This window comes from Myotis nattereri (genome assembly GCF_964212035.1).
Source record: "Myotis nattereri genome assembly, chromosome: 15".
Taxonomy (NCBI): Eukaryota; Metazoa; Chordata; class Mammalia; order Chiroptera; family Vespertilionidae; genus Myotis; species Myotis nattereri.
This window is the reverse complement of record NC_138090.1, coordinates 45,629,503-45,650,620: the sequence shown is the minus strand read 5'-3', so window position 1 is coordinate 45,650,620 and position 21,118 is coordinate 45,629,503. Positions and strand designations below refer to the sequence as shown.

The 21,118-nt window shown below is 57.3% G+C and overlaps 3 protein-coding genes across 3 annotated transcripts in view; all 3 read right to left on the bottom strand.

The window, feature by feature from the left end:
- Positions 1 to 782: 782 nt before the first annotated feature.
- On the bottom strand, positions 783 to 5,036 carry APOE (apolipoprotein E). Its single transcript, XM_081108144.1, has 4 exons — positions 3,645 to 5,036; positions 2,608 to 2,667; positions 1,958 to 2,135; positions 783 to 1,629 (listed from the first exon to the last, which is right to left on the bottom strand). The coding sequence occupies exons 2-4, from the start codon at positions 2,648 to 2,650 to the stop codon at positions 918 to 920; spliced, it is 933 nt and encodes a 310-aa protein (XP_080964270.1). The 5' UTR covers positions 2,651 to 2,667; positions 3,645 to 5,036; the 3' UTR covers positions 783 to 917.
- Positions 5,037 to 5,492: 456 nt separating this feature from the next.
- Positions 5,493 to 18,440, bottom strand: TOMM40 (translocase of outer mitochondrial membrane 40). Its single transcript, XM_081108143.1, has 10 exons — positions 18,352 to 18,440; positions 17,994 to 18,255; positions 17,246 to 17,313; positions 16,721 to 16,813; positions 15,841 to 15,942; positions 15,655 to 15,760; positions 8,795 to 8,917; positions 8,596 to 8,672; positions 8,378 to 8,480; positions 5,493 to 6,268 (listed from the first exon to the last, which is right to left on the bottom strand). The coding sequence occupies exons 2-10, from the start codon at positions 18,247 to 18,249 to the stop codon at positions 6,129 to 6,131; spliced, it is 1,068 nt and encodes a 355-aa protein (XP_080964269.1). The 5' UTR covers positions 18,250 to 18,255; positions 18,352 to 18,440; the 3' UTR covers positions 5,493 to 6,128.
- A 1,423-nt stretch (positions 18,441 to 19,863) lies between these two features.
- NECTIN2 (nectin cell adhesion molecule 2) overlaps positions 19,864 to 21,118 on the bottom strand; it is a 28,590-nt gene continuing 27,335 nt past the window's right edge. Inside the window, exon 9 of the mRNA XM_081106827.1 lies at positions 19,864 to 20,995. Within this exon, the coding sequence (XP_080962953.1) occupies positions 20,729 to 20,995 (267 nt within the window). The 3' untranslated portion in view covers positions 19,864 to 20,728. The remainder of the gene's footprint in view (positions 20,996 to 21,118) is intronic.

Sequence of the window (21,118 nt, the reverse complement as noted above, 5' to 3'; positions counted from 1 at the left end):
TTGGCCCAGCTCCAGGCTTGGCTGGGAGGAGGCCCACGGACCCTTCCCTTCCTCGGTCAGCCCTGGGTGAGTGACATGCAGGTCCCCCTGTGAACACAAGCTCAAGCCCTGGCCTGGCCCTTGTGGGGGAGCTCTGCTCCGAGGGGGGACAGGAGCGCACTCCCTCCCCGAGGCTCCTCTCCCTTCTCTCCCCAGCAGCGACCCGGCGACCAGGAGGGAAGGAATGAGTGAGGGCTGGGGACAAGCAGCACAGCTCAGAGTGAAGGTGGGGAGGGTGTGTGGGGGGGAAGCTGGCCTGGGCAAGAGAAACTAGAGGTAGGGAGAGGAAAGGGGGGGGGGACAGGAAGCGGAAATGAAGGCTCTCAGCACGCAGGCCCAGGTAAGCTGGGTGGGGAAAGGGGAGAAGGACGAGGGCGTAAAATGGCGAAATCGTGGGTGGTTTCAGGCCTTCTGGGCCCGACAGCGCCCCGAAGCGGGTGTGACGAAGCCGGGCCACCCAGGCTCAGAGGCTGCTTCCGCCCCTGGCAGTAACTGCAGGATGTACCCCAGGGGACGGTTTGTTCCAGAACCGTGTCTCAGGGACAGAATGGGAGAGGCAGGAGAGAGGGGGCGGCAGAGCCTGAAAGGTGAACACCCCAGAGAGGGGCCGGAGGAAGCAGAGGCAGAGTCAAGAGCGGAGATGAGGAGACAGAGAGACGGACACGCGTTCAGAGGGGACAGGACCGTGTGGGGAAGGGGAACCGAGGCTGGGGCTGTGAAAAACCACGCAGATGCCCTGCAGCTGCTGTGAAGTTTGCTGAACCTTTATTAAGCCAGGGCCCCCAGGGGGCCGTGGGGCAGGGGCAGGGCCCTGCAGGCTGGGAGAGGGGAGGGGCACGGAGGTGGCCGCAGTGGGGTCCACCAGGCGTGGCCGGCACTCATTGATTCTCGCTGGGCACCGGGGTGGAGGTGGGGCTGGCGCCCAAGGCCAACTGCATCTTCTCCACCAGCGCGGCCCACTGGCGTTGCATGTCTTGCACCAGGGGCACGAACCAGCCCTTGAGGCGGGCCTGGAAGGCCTCCGCCTGCAGGCGCATCTGGTCGGCCTGCTCCTCCATCTTGGTCTGCAGCTCCTCCATCTGGTTGCGCACGTCATCGAGGCGGTCGCGGGCCCGGCTGCCCATGGACTCCAGCTTGCCGCGCACCTGCTCCCTCCAGGCCTCCGCCCGCTCCCGCAGCGGCTGGCTGGCGGTGATGGCGCGCGCGCGGCCCTGCTCCACCAGCGGCAAGAGGTGCTCGCGGAGGACGCCCACCCCGCGCTCCGCGCCCTCGCGGGCCCCGACCCGGTAGAGAGCCAGGCGCTTCTGCAGGTCGTCGGCGTCGCGGAGCAGCCGTTTGCGCAGCTTGCGCAGCTGGGAGGCCAGGCGGGCCCGCACGTCCTCGGAGTTCTGGCCCATCATGGTCTGCACCTCGTTGCGGTACTGGGTCAGGCGGGTGCGCACGTCCTCCATGTCCGTCCGCAGCCGGGCCTGCGCTGCCTGCAGCTCCTTGGCCAGGCGGTCACGCGTGTCCTGGGTCATGGGGCCCAGCTGCGTCTCCAGCTCCTTCTTGTAGGTCTTCACCTCCCCCATGGTCTCCTCCATCAGCTTCCTGAGGGCGGAGGGGGCGGGAGGAGGTGTGTGTGGAGAGAAAAAGGGGAAAGATGGGGGTGGAGGGGGCAAGAAGGGGACGGGGACAGGGACAGAGAGACCCAAAGGAGGGAGAGGCGAGAGGAAGGGACCCAGACAGCCGGGAGCAGAGCTGAGCAGATGGGCTAGAAAGAACGGAACTTGCCAGGGACAGGAAGAGCTGAGGAGGGATCAGAGGTCAAGCCAAGGATTCAAAACGGCAAGAGGAAGCAAGAAACGAACAGACCCCTGAAGAGTTCCAGACAGGAACTGCCCGCCAGGAGGGCCAGGGGCCAGGGCCGGACACTCACGACAGTTCCTCGGTGACCTGGGTGCTGAGCAGTTCCTCCTGCACCTTGTTAGACAGCGTCTGCACCCACTGCAGGTAATCCCAGAAGCGGCCCAGCGCCTGCTCCCAGGGCTGGCTGACCTGCAACCATTCTGGCTCCGGTGCCAGCTTCACCTCCTCCTCCACATGGGCCTGGCATCCTGTGTGGAACAAAACAAGTCAAGGTCCCCTGCCCCCTTCAAGCACACAGTAGGTGCTTCACAAATGCTCTTGTGCTTTTTAGAGCACTGATGGGCAGGGAGGGGGGGAAGGATGGCCAGTCTGTTTCCTCACTGGACAGGCATTCACCGAGTGTCTGTGGTGTGTGCTCCATGCGGGGGTGATGGAGAGTAAAGATAATTACAGCGGACATTTGTGTAGCCCTCACTATCTGCCTGACAACAATGCATTGGAAACTGTTTGAACTCCCATCGTAAGAGTGGGAACAGTGAGTGAGGTCCTGAGAGAGTCACAGCTGCTCAGAGCCGGTGAATGTCAGAAGAGGGCTCAGACTTGGGCCTCCTCTCAAGAGAGAGACCAGCAGAAGGGGCACAGGGATAGAAGGGGTCAGGGGGAACAGGTGAGGATGGGCGGGGGCGGGGGCAGGGGACCTGAGCAAGCACCGCCCCATACCTGCCAGGAGTGTGACCACCAACGCAGCCCACAGAACCTTCATCTTCAGCGCCGGTCAGTCTGGGGGAGGGAGAAACTGTCAATCAATAGCCAGTGGGGGCTCCTCCCACTTAGAGCCCCACCCACTGGGTCTTGGACTTTAAGGCCTCACTTAGCCCCAGACCTGCATCTTCCTAATCCCATCACAAACGTGTACTATTGTCTAACCTCCTCATTGTCTTCTATCTCCTCATCCCCCAGGTCGACTCCGGCCAAAATTCCATCCTCCTCCCCCAGGGTTCAAATTCCATTCACCCCTCCTCCCCGAGCTCTCTGTGAGCCCAACTGGGCATTCTAAATTCCAGTCTTGCATTCCTGGCTCTACCTTCACATTCTAAGCTCCATCTTCAACCTAAGTGTCATTCTTCCACATATTAGCTAATTTAATCATTTAAGTCTCCTTCGGTCAATGCTCTAGCTACTCTGCCACCACCCTGAGTGGAAGTCTGGGGATGAAGGGGACACCCAGTAGGTGCTCAATAAATTTGTGGTTTTTGTTTTTTTAAAAAAATATTTGTCTTTATTTCAGAGAGGAAGGGGAAGGGGGAGGGAGAGAGACAGAAACATCCTTAATGAGAGAATCACGGATCGGCTGCCTCCTGCACGCTCCTCACTAGGGTCTGAGCCTGCAACCCGGGCATGTACCCTTGACCGGAATCGAACCCGGGACCCTTTGGTCCGCAGGCCAACCTCTATCCACTGAGCCAAACCGGCCAGGACTTTGTGGGCTCTTTCAATGGCTCATCTGGTTTTCCACAGGTCGATGCTCCCCCCACCCCACCTTCTAGTCTAGCCCTTCTGGCTGACTTGGGATGCCCCTGTGCCCCCCCCGCCCAAAGTCCAGCTCCCCCCACCCTGGCCCCCGCCTCCAGAGTTATCCCCAGATTCTGCTTTTTCTGACTCAGACATAGGACAGTCACCTCCTCCTCCCCAGCTTGTCCCCCCCCCGCCCCCAGAGGCCCTGAGCTGGTCTCTGTGCCCCCAATTCTGCTTCTCACCGACTCCTGAGCAACTGGTCTTCCGCCTCCGCTCTGGCTGAGTAGGACTCAGGGATCCCGGACTCCTCCAATTATAGGGCTCCCTGCCCCGCCCACTCCTCCAGGGCTAGGGCAGCTGGGCCAGCCCCTGGTCACGAGGTGGGCTGTTCTCCCCCTTCACACAGCGAGGGGGAAGGAGGTGGGGCTTGGAGGCCTGTGATGCCCCCAGCCCCCAGGAGGGGAGGTGACGTCTCACCCAGAAACTCAGGCGCCCTCCTCAATTCTGTGGGGCTGGGCATGGAAGGGGAAGGAGCAGGCAGCCACTGATGAATCAAATTTGGGGAGGGGGCTGGGGGCAGGAAATCCTAGGTCAGAGAAAGGAGGGGGCCGGGGGCTTGGACCCCTGGGTCCGAGGGAGAAGAGAACTGGTGGCAGAAATGAGACGGGAGGGTAGGGGACAGTGTGATGGCTCTGCTGAAAGCCTAGGCTTTGAGAATGGAACCTGGGTCTTAGTCCTCACTCCCTCGCTGGCTGTGACCTTGGGCACAGATGAGGAAATTCAGCCCAGCACCAGCACTGTGGATTCCAGCTGCCCAAACGTCGTGCCTCCACAGGCCTGGAGCTTGCATGCTGCCCAGTTAGGACTGGAGACTCTGGAACCCAATGCCCAGCCTGAACTGGGCTGTCCCTTGCCAGCTGTGTGACCTTGGGCAAATGACCAAGCCTGTCTGAACATCCAGTTTCTGGTCCACGTAACGGGGGGAATGACTGCACTTACACCATCGTTCAGTGATGCAAGAAGCTACGTAAGTCCTCATGTAACCTCATCAATAGCCGGTCCTTGGAACGGCGGTAAAATGTTTAACGAAGCGAACTTTCCGAGGGGCTAAGGGATATAAATGAGTTAAGCTCCTACAGCATCTCATCAGTGTAAGGAAATGACCAAAACGCTGAGGATCTGCTGTACTGTGTGAAGTACTGAGAACCTCACACACAGTGGGTCTTATCTCAGCTCCAACACGAACCTCCGAGCAGCTGTCATTTCACGAGGTTAAGACGGATGGTGAGGCCACACAGGGAGAATTGGAATTGGATCCCATGGGGTCAGGGGAGGCCAAACCCCTGGTCCCAGGAAGGGGGCCTCAGTGTCAGGCCAGGTGTGGACAGGGAACGGGTGTTGTGGCTTTCCAGGCAGTAAGAGTTCATTTCTGCTCAGCAGCCTCCCTCCCAAGCCCTGGGTATGTATGGGTGGCAGACAGCGTTTTCAGTTCCTTAGGGAGTCAGGGGTGATTACCTGAGCCCTAGGCGGGCCAACTGATCTCTCCTCCTCAGCACCAGACACCTGAGACCCAGGTGACCCAAGCCCTCCCCCCCAATCCTAAACTCATGCCTTTCTCCCAGTTAACTTTTTTCCGTCACCATCCTTATACATTTGCAAACATTTCTCCTGTTGTATGGGTTGTCTTTCTCGTTGGTGTCCTTTAAAGCACTAACGGTTTTACAATTTTTAAGTAATTTATCTTTTGTTCTTTGTCAGATAGTGATTCTGAATTGTTTCCAGGTGCCTGTATTCTCCAGGAAACCTCTGCCCTCCCTAGCAGAAAGAAATCCTAACATCCCTGCCCTTTTTGGAAACTGGAAAGCCCCCAGAGTCTCAGCTCACAGCCCCCCACCTCTGCACTGACAGTACCATTCCTGTTGCTTCACCTCCAAAGGCACAAAGTCCCCTGCAGCCTCTCTGGCCAGACCAAGCTGGAGCCAGCGACCACAAGACCACACCCTCCTGGAGAGGCCTGTGATGTCCCAGGGAGGCTGTGATCCTGGGCCAGGCCCTTCCCTAAGTTGGGCTCCTGTTAGCAGCCAGGATTGACTCCCTTTCTGGATCACCCTTCCATACCCCAGCCGTGTGGCACCCCCCTGTGGCCACCATGGGAAGATCAGGCTGGATGGAATGAACAGAGGGGCAGACAGGTAGGAAAACCAGGCCTCCCATTTCGTGTTTTTTTCATGTATATTTTTTGTTTTTTTTCTGTAAAATGTCCCAGTTCTTCCATAACTTATAAACATGATTTATACCGAGGAGTGGATGGGAAAGTGGGTGGAGGGCAGACCTGGGATGGGGAAGCTCCTCTTCTTGCTGCCCCCTTGGGGCGGGGCCACGAGATCTTTGGGGGGGTGGTGGCGATGCCCCAACACCTCCCTGAGGTTGTCTGGCAGCCTCTGCCCCTGGTGCTCAGAATCTGGCGTGCCCCTCGATTCCAGAACCCCTTCTGGGCCCCAGGTCCACTGGGCACACAGCCCCCGGTGCTCCGAATCCTGAAGCGCCCGTGGTTCTAGAATTCCCCCCTCAGCTGCTGGGGTGATGGCCCCCTCCTTTCCGCTGCCCCCCTGACCACCAAGGAGGGAGGGAAGGGAGAGGGAGGGGCGCGTAGGTCTCCCCTGTCGGGGGAGGAGCAGGGGGAATCTCAAGGAGGGAGGGAGTGGGAGGCAGGAGCCAGGAGGGGCTCAGCCGATGGTGAGGCCAAAGCCACACTGGAACTTGTTCTTCCGGTGATTCAGGAAGGCCCCGAGGGCCAGCGTCAGGGGCAGGGGCGGGAGCTTCTTCTCCAGCGTGGCGCCCACGATCCAGTTGCTGTCCACGGAGCCTGTGGGCAGACAGCTGCGCTGAGAGCCATGTGCCGGCTTCCCACTGTCTGTGGAGCTGTGCTCCAGGCCACGTCAGACACCGCCAGACTGCGGGCTTCCAGACCCGTGACCACGCTGTTCCCAGAAACCTCTTCCTGCACCCCAAGTACTTCAGCCCTCGAAGCAACCGGCTCCTTTCCCTCAGCTCAGTGAGCCCTCCCCTCCGGGAGGCCCTCCACCACCCCATGGGCTCCCCCGTTCAGTCCTGTCCACACCAGGTCCTTGCTTTTGAGGCTGGGTCTGTGCTTCCTTGAGTGACCCCTGTGAGGACGGGCCGTCCCAGCACCCTCAGCACAACTCTGGGCACCGCGGGCGCTCGGTGTCTGCTGAATGGAAGACTGAGCTGTCCTCACTCACTAGAGCCTGGCGATGTGCACCTGCCGGTGCTCCCCCCACGTGGGAGGGAGGCTCACTCACTTCATGGGGGCAGAGCTGGAACCCCAACCCAGCCTCTGCCAGAGCAAGGGCTGAGAGGCTAGAGGCGAAGAAACCCCGGGGCCTCATCGCCGCTGGCAGCAGCCCTGCTGACGGATGCGGCCTTCGGGGTGGTCTTCAGACCCTCCAAACCCCAGAACCACTGAGGCCCAAGAAGAAAGACTTAAAGCTAGACACCAGGTCGGGAGGCAGGCAGCTGGAGGAGGGTCTGGTAGTGACCGCAACCTCCAGGAGCCCCGTTTCCACTGTGACCTGAGTGGGGTGGCTGGGTGTGCTCGAAGTTGCCGTCCGCTTATAGGAAAAGAAAAACGGGCCACTTGGCCTGGAGGTCAAACCCTCCCTGGTATTAGCTACAACAATCAAGGTTTAGCTATAAGATTGCGCACAAAGACCACTAGGGGGTGCACCAAGGAAGCATAACAAAATGCGGAGACAAAGAAACAGGACAAAATTGTCAATGGAAGATATAGAGTTCAGAACCACACTTTTAAGGTCTCTCAAGAACTGTTTAGAAGCCGCCGATAAACTTAATGAGATCTACAAGAAAACTAATGAGACCCTCGATCTTATATTGGGGAACCAACTAGAAATTAAGCATACACTGACTGAAATAACGAATATTATACAGACTCCCGACAGCAGACCAGAGGAGCGCAAGAATCAAGTCAATGATTTGAAATGCGAGGAAGCAAAAAACACCCAACCAGAAAAGCAAAATGAAAAAAGAATCCAAAAATGCGAGGATAGTGTAAGGAGCCTCTGGGACAGCTTCAAGCGTACCAACATCAGAATTATAGGGGTGCCAGAAGATGAGAGAGAGCAAGATATTGAAAACCTATTTGAAGAAATAATGACAGAAAACTTCCCCCACCTGGTGAAAGAAATGGACTTACAGGCCCAAGAAGCGCGGAGAACCCCAAACAAAAGGAATCCAAAGAGGACCACACCAAGACACATCATAATTAAAATGCCAAGAGCAAAAGATAAAGAGAGAATCTTAAAAACAGCAAGAGAAAGAAACCCAGTTACCTACAAGGGAATACCCATACGACTGTCAGCTGATTTCTCAACAGAAACTTTGCAGGCCAGAAGGGAGTGGCAAGAAATATTCAAAGTGATGAATACCAAGAACCTACAACCAAGATTACTTTATCCAGCAAAGCTATCATTCAGAATTGAAGGTCAGATAAAGTGCTTCACAGATAAGGAAAAGCTAAAGGAGTTCTTCACCACCAAACCAGGATTATATGAAATGCTGAAAGGTATCCTTTAAGAAGAGGAAGAGGAAGAAAAAGGTAAAGATACAAATTATGAACAACAAACATGCATCTATCAACTAGTGAATCTAAGAATCAAGTGAATAAATAATCTGATGAACACAAAAAAAAAAAAAAAAGAAAGAAAAACGGGGGCCCAGTGCAGAGATGGGAGGGGGCTGCTGGCCGGGGTGGGGAGGAATGTAGCAGGGACGAAGCTTAGGCCCAGGCCCCACCTTCTCAGCAAGCGCTCCCGGGTGATTTGGAGGCCCTCAAGCGTCCCGGCCCGATGCCCTTCACCATCTCCTTGGCCTACACCCACTCAGAGCTGAGCCACCTCTCGTCTTGTTTTCCATGCGGGGAAACTGAAGCCTGTACCTTTGAAGAGGAGGTTGGCCTTGGGCAAGTCCAGCTGGTACCCGAAGGAGACGCTCGTGTCTTGCATCCTTGTGCTGGCCTCAAACTCCACGCCTACCTGCAGCTGGAGGGGCCAGGGCAACAGAGTCAGCATCCCAGACTGGACCCCCGGGCACACAAGCCCCTGGCAACCCATGCCTGGAAGTGCGCGCTCACGGCCGGTCTCTGGACCAGCTCACCTGGTCGCTGGCTTTGTGGTAGTATGTCGCGTGCATGCCCGCCTGGCCCAACGTTACTGTCGCCAACCAGTTGTTCACTGTAAGAGAGCAGTGTGGGGTGGGGGTAGGTTACCAAGGTGACTTGAGAACCCAGGTCCCCTCCCTCAGACCCAGGAGCCCGAGGCCCAGCCCCACTCCTACCCTCGGGCCCCAGACTCACATGTGTATTTCCCAGCTAGAGACATGACAGTGCCCTCCTCCCCAGGCCGCCGGTGGTAGACCAGCTCTCCGCCCAGTGCCAGACACGGCGTGATGCTCTGGAGGTAGTGGGCCACGAGGATTCCTGCGGGTGAGATGGCAGCTGTTACCTGGGCGAAGTGGGCAGTGTCTGCCCGGCCAGGGCGCTGGGCCAGACTCCTGCTCCGGGTGGCCGGGAAGGCAGGCCCCTGCCGGAGGCTCAGGGCCCGCCCTCAGGCCTCCCACACCGCACTCCATGGAGCTCACAGGGTGAGCGAGGTCAGTCTCCCAGACCCCGTGGGACCTCATCTGGTCTGCACAACCCTGTGTAGCTGGCATTCAATCGCCATCATTTATAGAAGAGGGAGTTAAGTCCCTCACCCACGGTCACAAAATGTGTGAGAACCCTGCCGCTGGGACTGGCACGAGGGGAGGGTCAGTGAGCGCATACCTCAGGGTGCTAATGGCACTGCAGCCCACCACTCGGCTGTAGCTGCAGGCCACGGTGTCACTTCTCAGTAAAGGGGCCTCAAGGAGTGGATGTGGGCACAGCGTAGAGCTCGCCCAGGGCTCACCAGGACTGCCCCCCTGCCCCTCGGAGCCGGGACCCTGGAGGCCCCCGCGAGTGTTTGCTAACAGATGGCTCTCCATCGCTGGGCTGCATTCCTGAAGCCACGGGCTGAGACTCATTCATGCCCATCTTCAGAGCCCAGAGCAACCCCCACACGTGATCTTCTAGGAGGGGAAGAACCAGGGGGGAGACGGAGGGAGTGACAGGGAAACAGACAAGACACCTTCAGAGAGACAGGGAAGCGGAATCAGAAGCAGAGGGCAAGGAGGAATGGAGGTCTCTGCAGAGAAACCCACCAAGACTGAGCTGAGAGGCTGTGAGGTCATGTAACCCAACAGGAAACAGGGAGACGCCGTAAGGGGAGGGCAGGGGCAAGCAGGGACAGGATGGAGCAAGATGCTGCTTCCCAAAGACAATCAGAGGCACAGACTCGGACTGGCCGTGGGAGCAGGGCGGAAATGGGGGAGGGGGGCACACCCGATCAGTGAGTGGGCACACCTGGGAGGGGGCTTCTGGGGAGGCTGGGGTCACAGGTGGGCTCACGGGAGCCACTGTGTGCACTTCTTCACAAGCAGATGATACAATCAGCCCCCCGAGCCGGCATTAAACCATCACCAGCACGCCTCTGGCCAGGAGCACCGCATTCAATGGAGGGAAACCGAGGCCCACAGAATGAAGTGACTGATTAGATCAGGGTGGGGAACCTTTTTGTGCCAAGGGCCATTTGGGTATTTATAACATCATTCGAAGGCCACATACAATTATCAACTTGCCCTAACCGGTTCGGCTCAGTGGATAGAGCGTCGGTCTGCGGACTGAAGAGTCCCAGGTTCGATTCCGGTCAAGAGCATGTACCTTGGTTGCGGGCACATCCCCAGTAGGAGGTGTGCAGGAGGCAGCTGATCGATGTTTCTCTCTCTATCCTCTGTAAAAAATCAATAAAATATATTTTTTAAAAATTATCAACTTAAAAATTAGCCTGGTGCCCAGCCAGAGGGGCTCAGTGGTTGAGCGTTGACCTATAAGTCAGGACGTCACAGTTTGATTCCTGGTCAGGGCACATGACCAATTTGGGGCCTTAATCCTGAGAGAGGGTGTGCAGGAGGCAGTCGATCAATGATTTTCTCTCATCATTGATGTTTCTCTCTCTCCCTCTCTGAAATCAATAAAAATACATTTAAGAACAACTAGCCTGCTATATTTGGTCAAACATTTAATGAACTCACCCCTAAAGCCTTGGCAGGGCCAGACCAAATGATTTCTTGGGCCTTATATGGCCCACGAGCTGGACATCCCCCACCCGTGGGCCAGAGTCACAGAGGGACTTAAAACTCACTGGCCTCTCAGGTCTGCCAACTGCTGGGACTGAGGGCGTGTGACCCCTGACCATCTCTCCAGCTGTCCCTCCTCTCATCTCCTGGGCCTGCCTTGCCCCCTGGCCTGCCTGAGCTCCACCCTCTCCCAGCAACTTACAGAGGGATCCTGCTAAAGCACAAACTCAACCCCGTCCTCCCTCTGCTCAGAACCTGTGTGGCTTCTGTGTCCAGATCCTGGCTCCTCACAGCACAGCCGCAAGGCCCCATGTGGCTTGGCCCCACCTTCCAAACAGAGCCCCCTCCCTTCCCTAACACAGCCGGCCACACGTGCCCCTAGGCTGCCATCACCCCCAGGGGATCTGGCACTCACCCGCTCTGGTAACCTCCCCCCCCGCCCCCCCCCCCCCCCCCCCGCTTCCACCACTCCTGCCATCACCGAGAACACAGGCGTCCACGGGAATGCAAATCCTGTGGTCTTCGCTACTGAAGTCTCGCTCCCAGTCCCCACGTGCCCAGTGGAATCTGGCTATTTCCACGCCACCCTCCCTTCTCTGCTCCCCAGGCACATATCCTGGGCCTCTGGCCCGTGGCCGGGGGGCTCTTCCTCCTGCGCAGGATTCGCCTCCTTTTTCTTGACCATCTCACTCCGTCCCCATCCCTACCTCCTTCCCCACTCAGCCAGACCCAGCTCCCCATGGCACGCAGCTCCCCGAGCCGGGGCTTTGTTGCGACCAGCAGCTCATCTGGACGCTATTCATTCTGCAGGCTCTACAGCAGCCATGAAGAGCCCAGTGAGTTTAAACCCCACGAGGGGAGAAAGTGGGTCAGGTCTGTGAGACCAAAGAGCAGGCCTCAGGCAAGGGGCAGAGCTGCCAACCTGGGAAAGAAGTCCCGTCTCCGGATCCACCTCCCAAACCTGCTGGGCAGGGGCAGGTTTAGGCTCCCACCCCCCGACCTTTCCCCTGCTCGGCTGGGGCCACACCAGGATTCCTTGGGGACGCCACCTGGGGCAGGAGTGGCAGGTGCCCAGGGCAGAACCTGACGGGAAGGTGGCTCTCAGCCCCAGCCAGACAGGACTTCTTTCTGCACCTCCACCCCCCACCATGTGCAGTGCCGGGTCCTGAGCGCTACCCCTTCACCCTCCCTCGCGTGGACAGACAGGGCCATTCAGGGGAGCGGTCCCTGTCACTCCAGGTGAGACAGCTGCCCGCCTGTTCTTTTTTTTTTTTTTTTTTTAAATATATATTTTATTGATTTTTACAGAGAGGAAGGGAGAGAGATAGAGAGTTAGAAACATCGATGAGAGAGAAACATCGATCAGCTGCCTTCTGCACACCTCCTACTGGGGATGTGCCCGCAACCAAGGTACAAGCCCTTGACTGGAATCGAACCTGGGACCTTTAGGTCCGCAGGCCGACGCTCTATCCACTGAGCCAAACCAGTCAGGGCCAGCCCACCTGTTCTAAGTCTCAGGGCGACCTGAGCTTTCCTGAGTAGGGTTTCTCCCAATAGCAAGGAGGTTACTGTGTGATCATTTCACCCAGGAGGCCTGTGAGGGCAGGAGGGGCTGTCTCACCCCTGCTGTGTCCCAGCACCGCCCTGCCCGGGGCGCACACACTAGGTGCTTAGAATGACACAGAAGCTCCAGAGGAGCCGAGGCCATGGGGAGGGAACCAGGTAAGAGCTCGGGCCCTTGAATTAGGCCACGATTCAGATTCCAGCTCCTCGGAGTCTAGGCGACTTGATTTCACTCGGGCCCGTTTTCTCATCTGTGAAATGGGGGCCATAAAAACAGACACCTCAAAAAACAAAACAAGAACACAGACACCTCTGCCCACTGTGGGGTGGCACTGAGACACACCGCGAGCCCTACCCACACACCTGGCCTGGCGCTCAGCGCTGGAGATGTGCTGCCGCTGACTCCTCCAGGGAGAGGTGGTCACTGCTATTGTGCCCTTGTGACAGGAGGGCACTGAGGCTCAGTCCCAGCTGTCGGTAAGTTACTCTGTGCCCAGCAGTGACCTGGACCAGCAGGCCCCGTTTTTATTAGTCTGAGGAGGAGGAAGAGGGGCTGGGAGGCCAGTGTGGGGAGCACAAGAGGTCGATGCGGGAGTGTGTGCGGGGGAAGGGGGTGCCGGCACCCGAGAGAAGAGAATGGACTATGGAGTCCGACTTGCTGCGTCCTTTGGGAATCGCATCCCCTCTCTGGGCCTCAGTGAGATGGGGACAATGGCAGCACCGACCCCACAGGGCTGCTCAGAGGACCCAGGAGCTATTTCCTTACTGCTCTATTCCCAGCACCTGGAACTGAAGGAAGGAGAGGATGCACACGACATGCTCAGGGCTTGCCAAAGGCTGAGGGAAAGGTTGGGACCTGCCATCACACTGCTCAGTTCTTTGCTCAGCGTTTCCTGGGCCCCTATTCAGGCCCCAGCACGGTTCCCGGCGCTGGCATACAGCAGGCAAGTTCCCGGCCTGAAAGAGCTGACACCCTAGCGTAGGAGATAGACAGGTAATAAGGAAGTGCCATAAAGACTATGGGACAGGTGAGGCGATACTACAGACACTGTAGTCACAGAAGGTCTGTTTGTGAGGCTGACGTGTACCCAGAGACTTACTCAGCCACGTCAAAGCCAGAAGGGTCCCGGCCGGTGTGGCTCGGTGGTTGAGTATCGACCTATAAACCAGGAGGTCACGGTTCGATTCTCGGTCAGGGCACATGCCCAGGTTGTGAGCTCAATTCCCAGTAGGGGACGTGCAGGAGGCAGCCAATCAATGATTCTCTCATCACTGATGCTTCTCTCTCCCCTTGCCTCTCTGAGTGTGCACATGTGTAAGAACACAGCGATTCCAGGAAGCGTCAGAAAACCTCACGTGGCCCAACTGCAGTGGGTGTGTGAGCAGAGGGGCGATGCCATCAGAGGTCAGAGGGGACAGGAAATGTTCTTTCTGCCCAAGGCCCCGCATTCCCCCCCACGGATGAAGCTTCACCGAGGGCCTCTCACGCCCAGCTTCCCCAGCACCGGCATCTTATGACATGGCCTTCCCCCCCCTCCCCTTCCCAGCTGCTCCCCATCTCCTGCCGGGGTAGCTCCTCCTCTTCCTTTGGAAGCTCAAAGGTGATGCCTCCTCTGAGAGGCTCCTTAGCCTCTGGCAGGCAGGGCCAGGAGCTCTCCCGGGCCCTCCCAGGGCTGCTGGCGTCCCGCCTTCCCAAAGGCCCTCAGGACTCCCTGCCCAGGAGCCCACTCTCCGACCGATCAAAGGTGGGATCACCAACTCCATCCTCCCAGCTGTTCAAGCCCCAAACTCAGGAGTCCTCTGGATCCTCTTCTACCTCCCAGACCCAATCCACTAGCAAACTCCGTCGGCTCCATTAAAGTACACCCAGACCCGGCCTTTTCTTAACCCCTGCACAGCCCCCGCAGTGGGTCCCTTTCTATCTGTCCTTCACGTGTCAGCACAAGGGACCCCGTTAGAAGCCAAGTCACGGCCTGTCCTTGTCAAATGCCTCCCGTGGCCCCCGACACATTCAGAGTAAAGACCAACTTCCACAAGCCTTGTGTGACTTGGTCCCGACTCCTATCCCCCACACTCACCCTCCTCCTTCATCCATCACAGCCCCTCCCCTCCTCTGTTCCAGTAAAGGGTCCTGCCTCAGTGCCTTTGCACTTGCTGTTCCCTCCGGTGGAAAGCTCCTTTCCCGCATATCTAACCCTCAGTCTTTGTTCAAATACCATCTATATAATGAGGCCTTCTCTGAGGACTCCATCCAACCCTCCTGAGGCCCCAATCTTTCTGTACAGCCCCACCACCTGCCATCATTTCTTTATGTGCGGCTTTACCTGGCCTGCCTCCACTAAAATGGGAGCTCCCCCAAGGCAGATTTAACTCCTTTGTTCAGCACCTTATCCTCTGTGCCTACAATACACACGTACACGATCAATAAATACTCACTAAATAAATGCCAGCCCCGGATTGAAGGGCTCTATTCCCAGTCAAGAGCATATCCCTGAGTTGCAGGTTCCATCCCCGGCCTTGCTGGCAACCAATCAATGTGTCTCTCTCACACTGAGGCTTCTTGCTCTCTTTCTCCCCCCCTGCCCTCCCTAACTCTCCCCCTCTCTAAAAATCAATGGAAAAAATACCCTCGGTTTAACAACAGAAAACACACAAACAAAACAACGGAGAAACTAGAAGTGGAGACAGAGCCCAGTGGTTCCTGCCCCCCGCCAACCCAAACAGGAATTTTCCCCGTCAGTCTCCACATCTCAGACCACATCTCCTTTCCAACTGCAGGTGGAACCTGCCGCGCTGGGCGCTGCTCTGTGCCCCAAACACCACTAGGGCCCCACGAGTTAATAACAGGAGCTCATTTCCTTGGGACCCATTACCACATGCCGGACCCTCTTTGAAGCATTTCACACACAAACTTACACGACCTACTCAATGGCGCCGTGAGGCAGCCCAATCTTACAGGCGAGACAGCGGAGGCCCACAGAGGTGCTGGAAGCTGCCTACAGTTGCATTTAAGCCAGCGGCAGAGCTGGGGTTTGAATCTGCTTTCTCACCCACGATGCTCTGCTGCCTCATGTTTCAAGACCCTCCTGCCTGTGCCCATCTTTCAGATGGTAGAAAGGAGGCACAGAGGGGACGGACTTGCTGGTAAAGCTGGGACTAGACCAGCCGTGGGCAAACTACGGCCCGCGGGCTGGATCCGGCCCGTTTGAAATGAATAAAACTAAAAAAAAAAAAAAAAAAAAAAAAAGACCGTACCCTTTTATGTAATGATGTTTACTTTGAATTTATATTAGTTCACACAAACACTCCATCCATGCTTTTGTTCCGGCCCTCCGGTCCAGTTTAAGAACCCATTGTGGCCCTCGAGTCAAAGTTTGCCCACCCCTGGACTAGACTATGGACCCCCCTCACCCGCCCCGCAAGCCCTGCGCCTCTTACCTGAACCCACCAGGACGTCTGGGTTCCCAAGGGTGACGGCTGCTGTGAAGTCAGAACCCCGGTACTCCCCATCCACCTGCCAGTTCACGAACTTTGACTGCTGGGTCTGTGGGGAAGGAGGGGACGTGTGAGGGCAGCCTGGAGCTCAGGATGGCTGGGGGAGCAGGTGACTCCACGCCCACTCACCTGGATGGCCATCTTGGACCTGAGGCCGGGGCCCAGCTGGTGAATGACCTGAGCATTGAGGCTGCCACTATTGTCCATGTCACCCACCAACACGGGGAATGCCTGTGAGGCAGAGAGTAAGGTAAGGTGAGAGGTTAAAGGTCAGAGGCCTAGCATTATGGAAGTACGTAAGTGATGGGCCCAGGTGAAAAGCTTAGAATCAGAAAAATTCAGTTTGAAGGCCTCCCTTCCAGGAAGCTCTCCCTGACCACCTCGGCTGAATTAGGCTCCCCTGGCCTTTGGGTTCCATTTCAGCCCTGCCCACCTTGCACTGTTACTCCCCGGGAACAGACTGTCCCCTCTCGCCACTAGACTGTGAGCCCCACAGCTGTTTCAGTCACTGCTATGTCCCCTGCAGAGAGCTGGACACAGAACGGAGGTACAATGGTTTGCTGAATAAGTGAATTTACTGAATGGAACCAGTTAACGAATTCGGTCTCCTAGCTCCTCCCGTATCCTGCCCCAGTCTCCTTCCAGGCGTCCAGTTCTGCCCCCGTCCCCTCACCTAGCCTCTGCACGGCATCCCGAGACATTTCTAAAGCATAAACCTGACCATGACCTTCCCCCTTCAGATCTTCCCGTGGCTCTCCAGTGCCCCCTAGAGAAAGTCCCAATGCCTGGTTTGGCATTCAAAGCCTCATGCAACACAGGACTGGGCAGAGGCAGGGGCCCAGGATGAAGGAACCACCGGTATTACAACGCACCTTGGGGAGACACAGTGCCCCCCCCCCCCCCCCCAGCACCCTCAGCAGCTCTGGCTTCTTCCCGGCAAAGCCTTCTGGTGTTTGGCCACACACTTGTCAGAAGAATGATACAATGAATGAAATGACGAGAACCTCACCTCCGTGGGACTCAGCTGCTTTGTCCCCACGTACGTGACCCCGAAATGGTAGTTGGACTCCCCGATTGTGCTGAGGGCTACTGTGTGGTTCACCTGAGAGAAGAGGGAGGGCTGTGGGGACGAAGCCGCAGATCGCCCCCCAATAATCCCAGCTGAGCCCACCTCCAGCACAGCTCCCCTCCAGCCTGGGCTTCCCTATCCAGGAGGAAAAGACAGGCATCTCTTGGCTGGGGGCTGGGAGTAAAGACTCCGCGGTGTGGCTTGGCTAGATGAGAGATTTAGAGAAAGAATGTGCTGGCGGGGGGTGACTACATACCTGGCATTTCACTTCTACCTGGATGTTTTGGGGGAAGGGGTATCTCTGAATTCTGGGTCCCTAAACACCCCCACTGAGAAGTCAGCCTGGCTCGGTCTCTGAGTCTTTTCAAGGAGCAAGGGGCCCAGCCCTTTTGGGGGGAATAAGGGAGTGGTATGCAGAGGTGCAGGGGGGTGGCTGGGATGCCCTCTGGAGGCAGGAAGTCTCACCTGGAAATGGTTACTCAGCCCTTTGTTGACTGTGAGCTTGACACCTTCCATCTGAATAGGAAACAGCTCTGAAGAAGAGAAACACTGTCACCCACACCCCCACCCCCACCCCCACCTCTCGTCTCAGCTCTCCCATCTCCAAGGAACCACAGCAGAACGTCCCACAAAGTATCCAACCAGTAAAACGGCGGGACAGCCTGATGGATGGGGCCACGACCAGGGCCTCTGCCCGCTGCTGTGTGCCTTCGGTAAGTTGCTTTCTCTATGTCAAACTTGTCATCTGCAAGATGACACTCACCACGTGGGAACATGGCAACGACTCAGCAAGGTAAGATGCACTGAGCGCCAGAGCAGGACTCAGTACACGTCCATCACTTCTGCCACCGCGATTACTCCCAGCCAGAACCCAGCAGCTTTGGGGGTCCCATCCCCCCTAGACCCTGGCTGACACCGTGACCTTGGGCCTCAGTTTCTTGGCGGGTCACATGAGGAGGCCGGCGGGGCGAATCCCTGGAGCCCCTGAGGCTTCTCTCCACTCCAGTGCCATTCCATCCCGAGGTTCCACCATCTGATCCCAAGGTTCTAAGCCCCCAGTGCAACGTTCCACCACCCGATCCCAACGTCGGCTCCCAGCGCTCTGTTCAATTAACTCCCAAAGTCGGTGCCAATGCCCAAGGTTGCCTCCATGTGCCCCCCCTTCCCACGAGATGCGGGCCATCGCACACCCGCCAGGTCCCGCGCCCCTCACCCTTGCACTTCCGGTGGCACTCCTCGAACGTGCCCGGGTTGGGGAGGCAGCCGCAGGCCCCATCGTCCGCGGTCCCTGCAGTCCCGGGGGTCCGTTCTGAACCTCGACCCGCGCCGGCCCCAGCACCCAGGCCGCCCCCAAGCGGCGGCAGCGTGAAGCCCGGAGGAGAGGGTGGAGGCGGCAGACCCACGAGGGCGGGCGCGGGCGGCGGCGGTGGCCCCGCGGGCGGCGAGCTAGCGGCCAACACGTTCCCCATGGTTGCCTGCAAGGGAAAAGGTCAGAGGGCGGAGGTCAGGGCCTGCCGCCCCGGGCCCAGTCCCCAGCCAACCCCCGCGCGGCTCAGGCCCCCGGTTCTCACTGGCGGCAGCGCCTGTTCCCGGCCTGGGCTCCGCTCCCACCCCGTGCGCCACGCGCAACCGAACCCACTACCGCCGCCGCCACCACCGTCGCCCCGCCCCCCCTAGCCTATTGGTTCAACATGCCCTAGGTTCCGCCCACCAGCTTCAGGGCCTGGCCCTGCTATTGGAGCCATGGATGAGAACCCCACCCATTTCTTCGGAACGCCCTCTTTTATTGGCTCCCACTCGCAAGCAGGTCAAAGCACACCTGCCCGCCCTGCCCATTGACTTGTGGAACCCGTGCCTATTGGTTTGCTACGCCGCGGGTTCCAGCGCTCCTTTACCATTGGTTTGCGCTGAGCACTTTGCAACGCCCACGGACTCGTCGCCTCCGCCCCTCTTCAGAAGGCACGCCTCTTTCGACTTTGCCCCGCGGAGAAGTTGCCATGATAATTGGCCGGCTTTGGTCCTTATAGCATTATGATTGGCTCGGCAGGTACAGGTTCTCCACCCTTGTGACATAATCAGATTGGTGCGTTCATTGGCTAACGTGCAGGGTCGAGGGACACGGGTAAAGGTGGGTTGCGCGGCAGAGGCTGCTAGGCAGCAAGGTCAGGCCTCGCGTCCCACCAGGCACCGCGGCAGAGGGGCAGTCCCCAGTCCAGAGTCAGCGACCGAGAACCGGAAGTTCTGGCCCTTCCCACAGTGCGTCGGGAGAATTCTAACCGGTTGTGTGAACCTTCGCCGGCTTCTTGTTACCCACAATGCCCTTTCCCCGTTTAACGCGACAGTTGCCATGCATAGACCCACCTCTCTCTCTCTCGTTACCCATCATGCCTTCGGTCCCCCGCTCCCCCCCACCCCCGGACCTGCGTCACTGCGGCTTCTATCTTTGGCCCATTCATTTCTGTCCCATTACCCAGCATGCCCCCGTCCCATTCATTTCAGTTCCACTGCCTGTACTACCTTTAGCACATTTCTGCCCGTGCACTTCCATCGTTCTTCTAGCCCTTCGTAAATAACCATCATGTTTTGGGTCTATTATCTAGCATGCCTGCGGCCCCTATTTCTCCATTTATTCACCTGTCTGCCTCTGGCTCATTCATCCAGATCTATTACCCATCATGTCCTGAGCTCTTATTACATTATTCATAATTTTGACTTTGGTCTGTTCTTACTTGCCATTTATCCATTAAACCCGAGTCCCTCGTACTTGATTACTACCATTTATATCTGTTCCGTTTATTTCTGTCGATTAGGCTGCTGTTCACTGCTTCCTTTTCATTAACCGCAAGCCCTGGATTCCTCCCCCTCTCCTTCTATTACCCATCATTACATTTTTTTTTTGCTTATGCATATTTAGCCATTATCCCTTCGATTATTTTTGTCATGTCTTTGGCTTTTTTTATTTTTGTCTGTAACCCATCTTGACTTCGTCTTCTGATTCCCTTAAGTCCAGGGCCCCCTATTTATTACCCATCATGTTCCACCCTCCCCCGCCTTCACATCCCACAGAATACACAAGTTGAGACCTGGTCAAAGTACAAATTCATATTGGTAGGAAATGCCCTATTTACAAAACAATATCAGTCCCTTACCCCAATCCAGGTGACCATCTCCTACCCCGCCCCCCTGCCCCCCCCCCCCCCCCCGGGAGATATTTGGGTCCCATTTCACTGGGCAGCAGTAAAAGGACTTAGTAGTCTTCAAAGTAACACACAAATTCTTCTCTCAAGGCTGGGGTCAGCAAGGCACACTCTGCATGACACTCACCCTATCTAGTCCTTGACTGGGCTTAATTCCCTGAAGACAGGATTTGGGCAAGTGGGAACTCAGGGAAGGATCCGGACCCTGTGACTCCTGCCTGCAGGAGGAGGGAGATGGGGAAGCTATGCCTTGGGCTGGGGACTCCCCTCCTTCCCACCATTGGGGAACAGACAGGGTGGGGAGGGGGCAAGTGGGGCTCTGCTGCCTGGAGGGCTCAGGTCTGAGCAGCAAGGTGCCTGCCCCCCAACATCCAACCCAGCAGAGCTATTGGGAGTTGACTACCTAAGGACACAGTAGAGGTCTGGGGTCTTCTTTGGAATTTGGGAGGAGACTGCAGAATGTGAGGCGTGAACTAAGGTCAGTTTTAGGAGTCCTTGGGTCGGATTGTGCAGAAACGTATTTCCCCTCCCTCAACTCATGAGATAAGGTTGCCAGGTTTCCATTGTCACAGCCGGTTTCTCTAGGTCAGAGATATCGGCTTAGAGGTCACCATGGATCCACCAACGTCAAAGTCACAGATGAGATGCGGGTGTTCACTGACAGTGGCCTGGCCGGAGGTCAAGCAGCACAAGATTCCTGGCAGCGACTTGAGGGATCAAAAAGAGAGGTAAGAGCCAGGGCCATGGCGGCTCACACATACATGGCCCGGGACATGACAAAGCCTTTGCCTGGGTAGGAATCAGAGGGACTAGCATAGGAGAGGGCGTCATAGATGGGGTTGATCTTGTCCAGGTAGTCTTCCTCATCGTCATCCATGTCCTCTAGATCCAGGGGCACCCGCTCCACAACAGGCGGCCCTGGAGGCACGAGGATGGGGGACCCCAGACTCATGGCCCCCAGGAGCAGGGGCCCCGACCGCTCTTCCAAGGTGGGCAGCTCGTGGTACCGAGGCATTTCCTGGGGGCAGGGAGGGAACAGGAGCTCAAGGTCACTTCCTGACATAGAATCCCAATCTGCCCCTTGACTCCAAAATCCCGACCATCTCCCCACGCCAACCAGGCCCAACCTTACCCCTGTCAC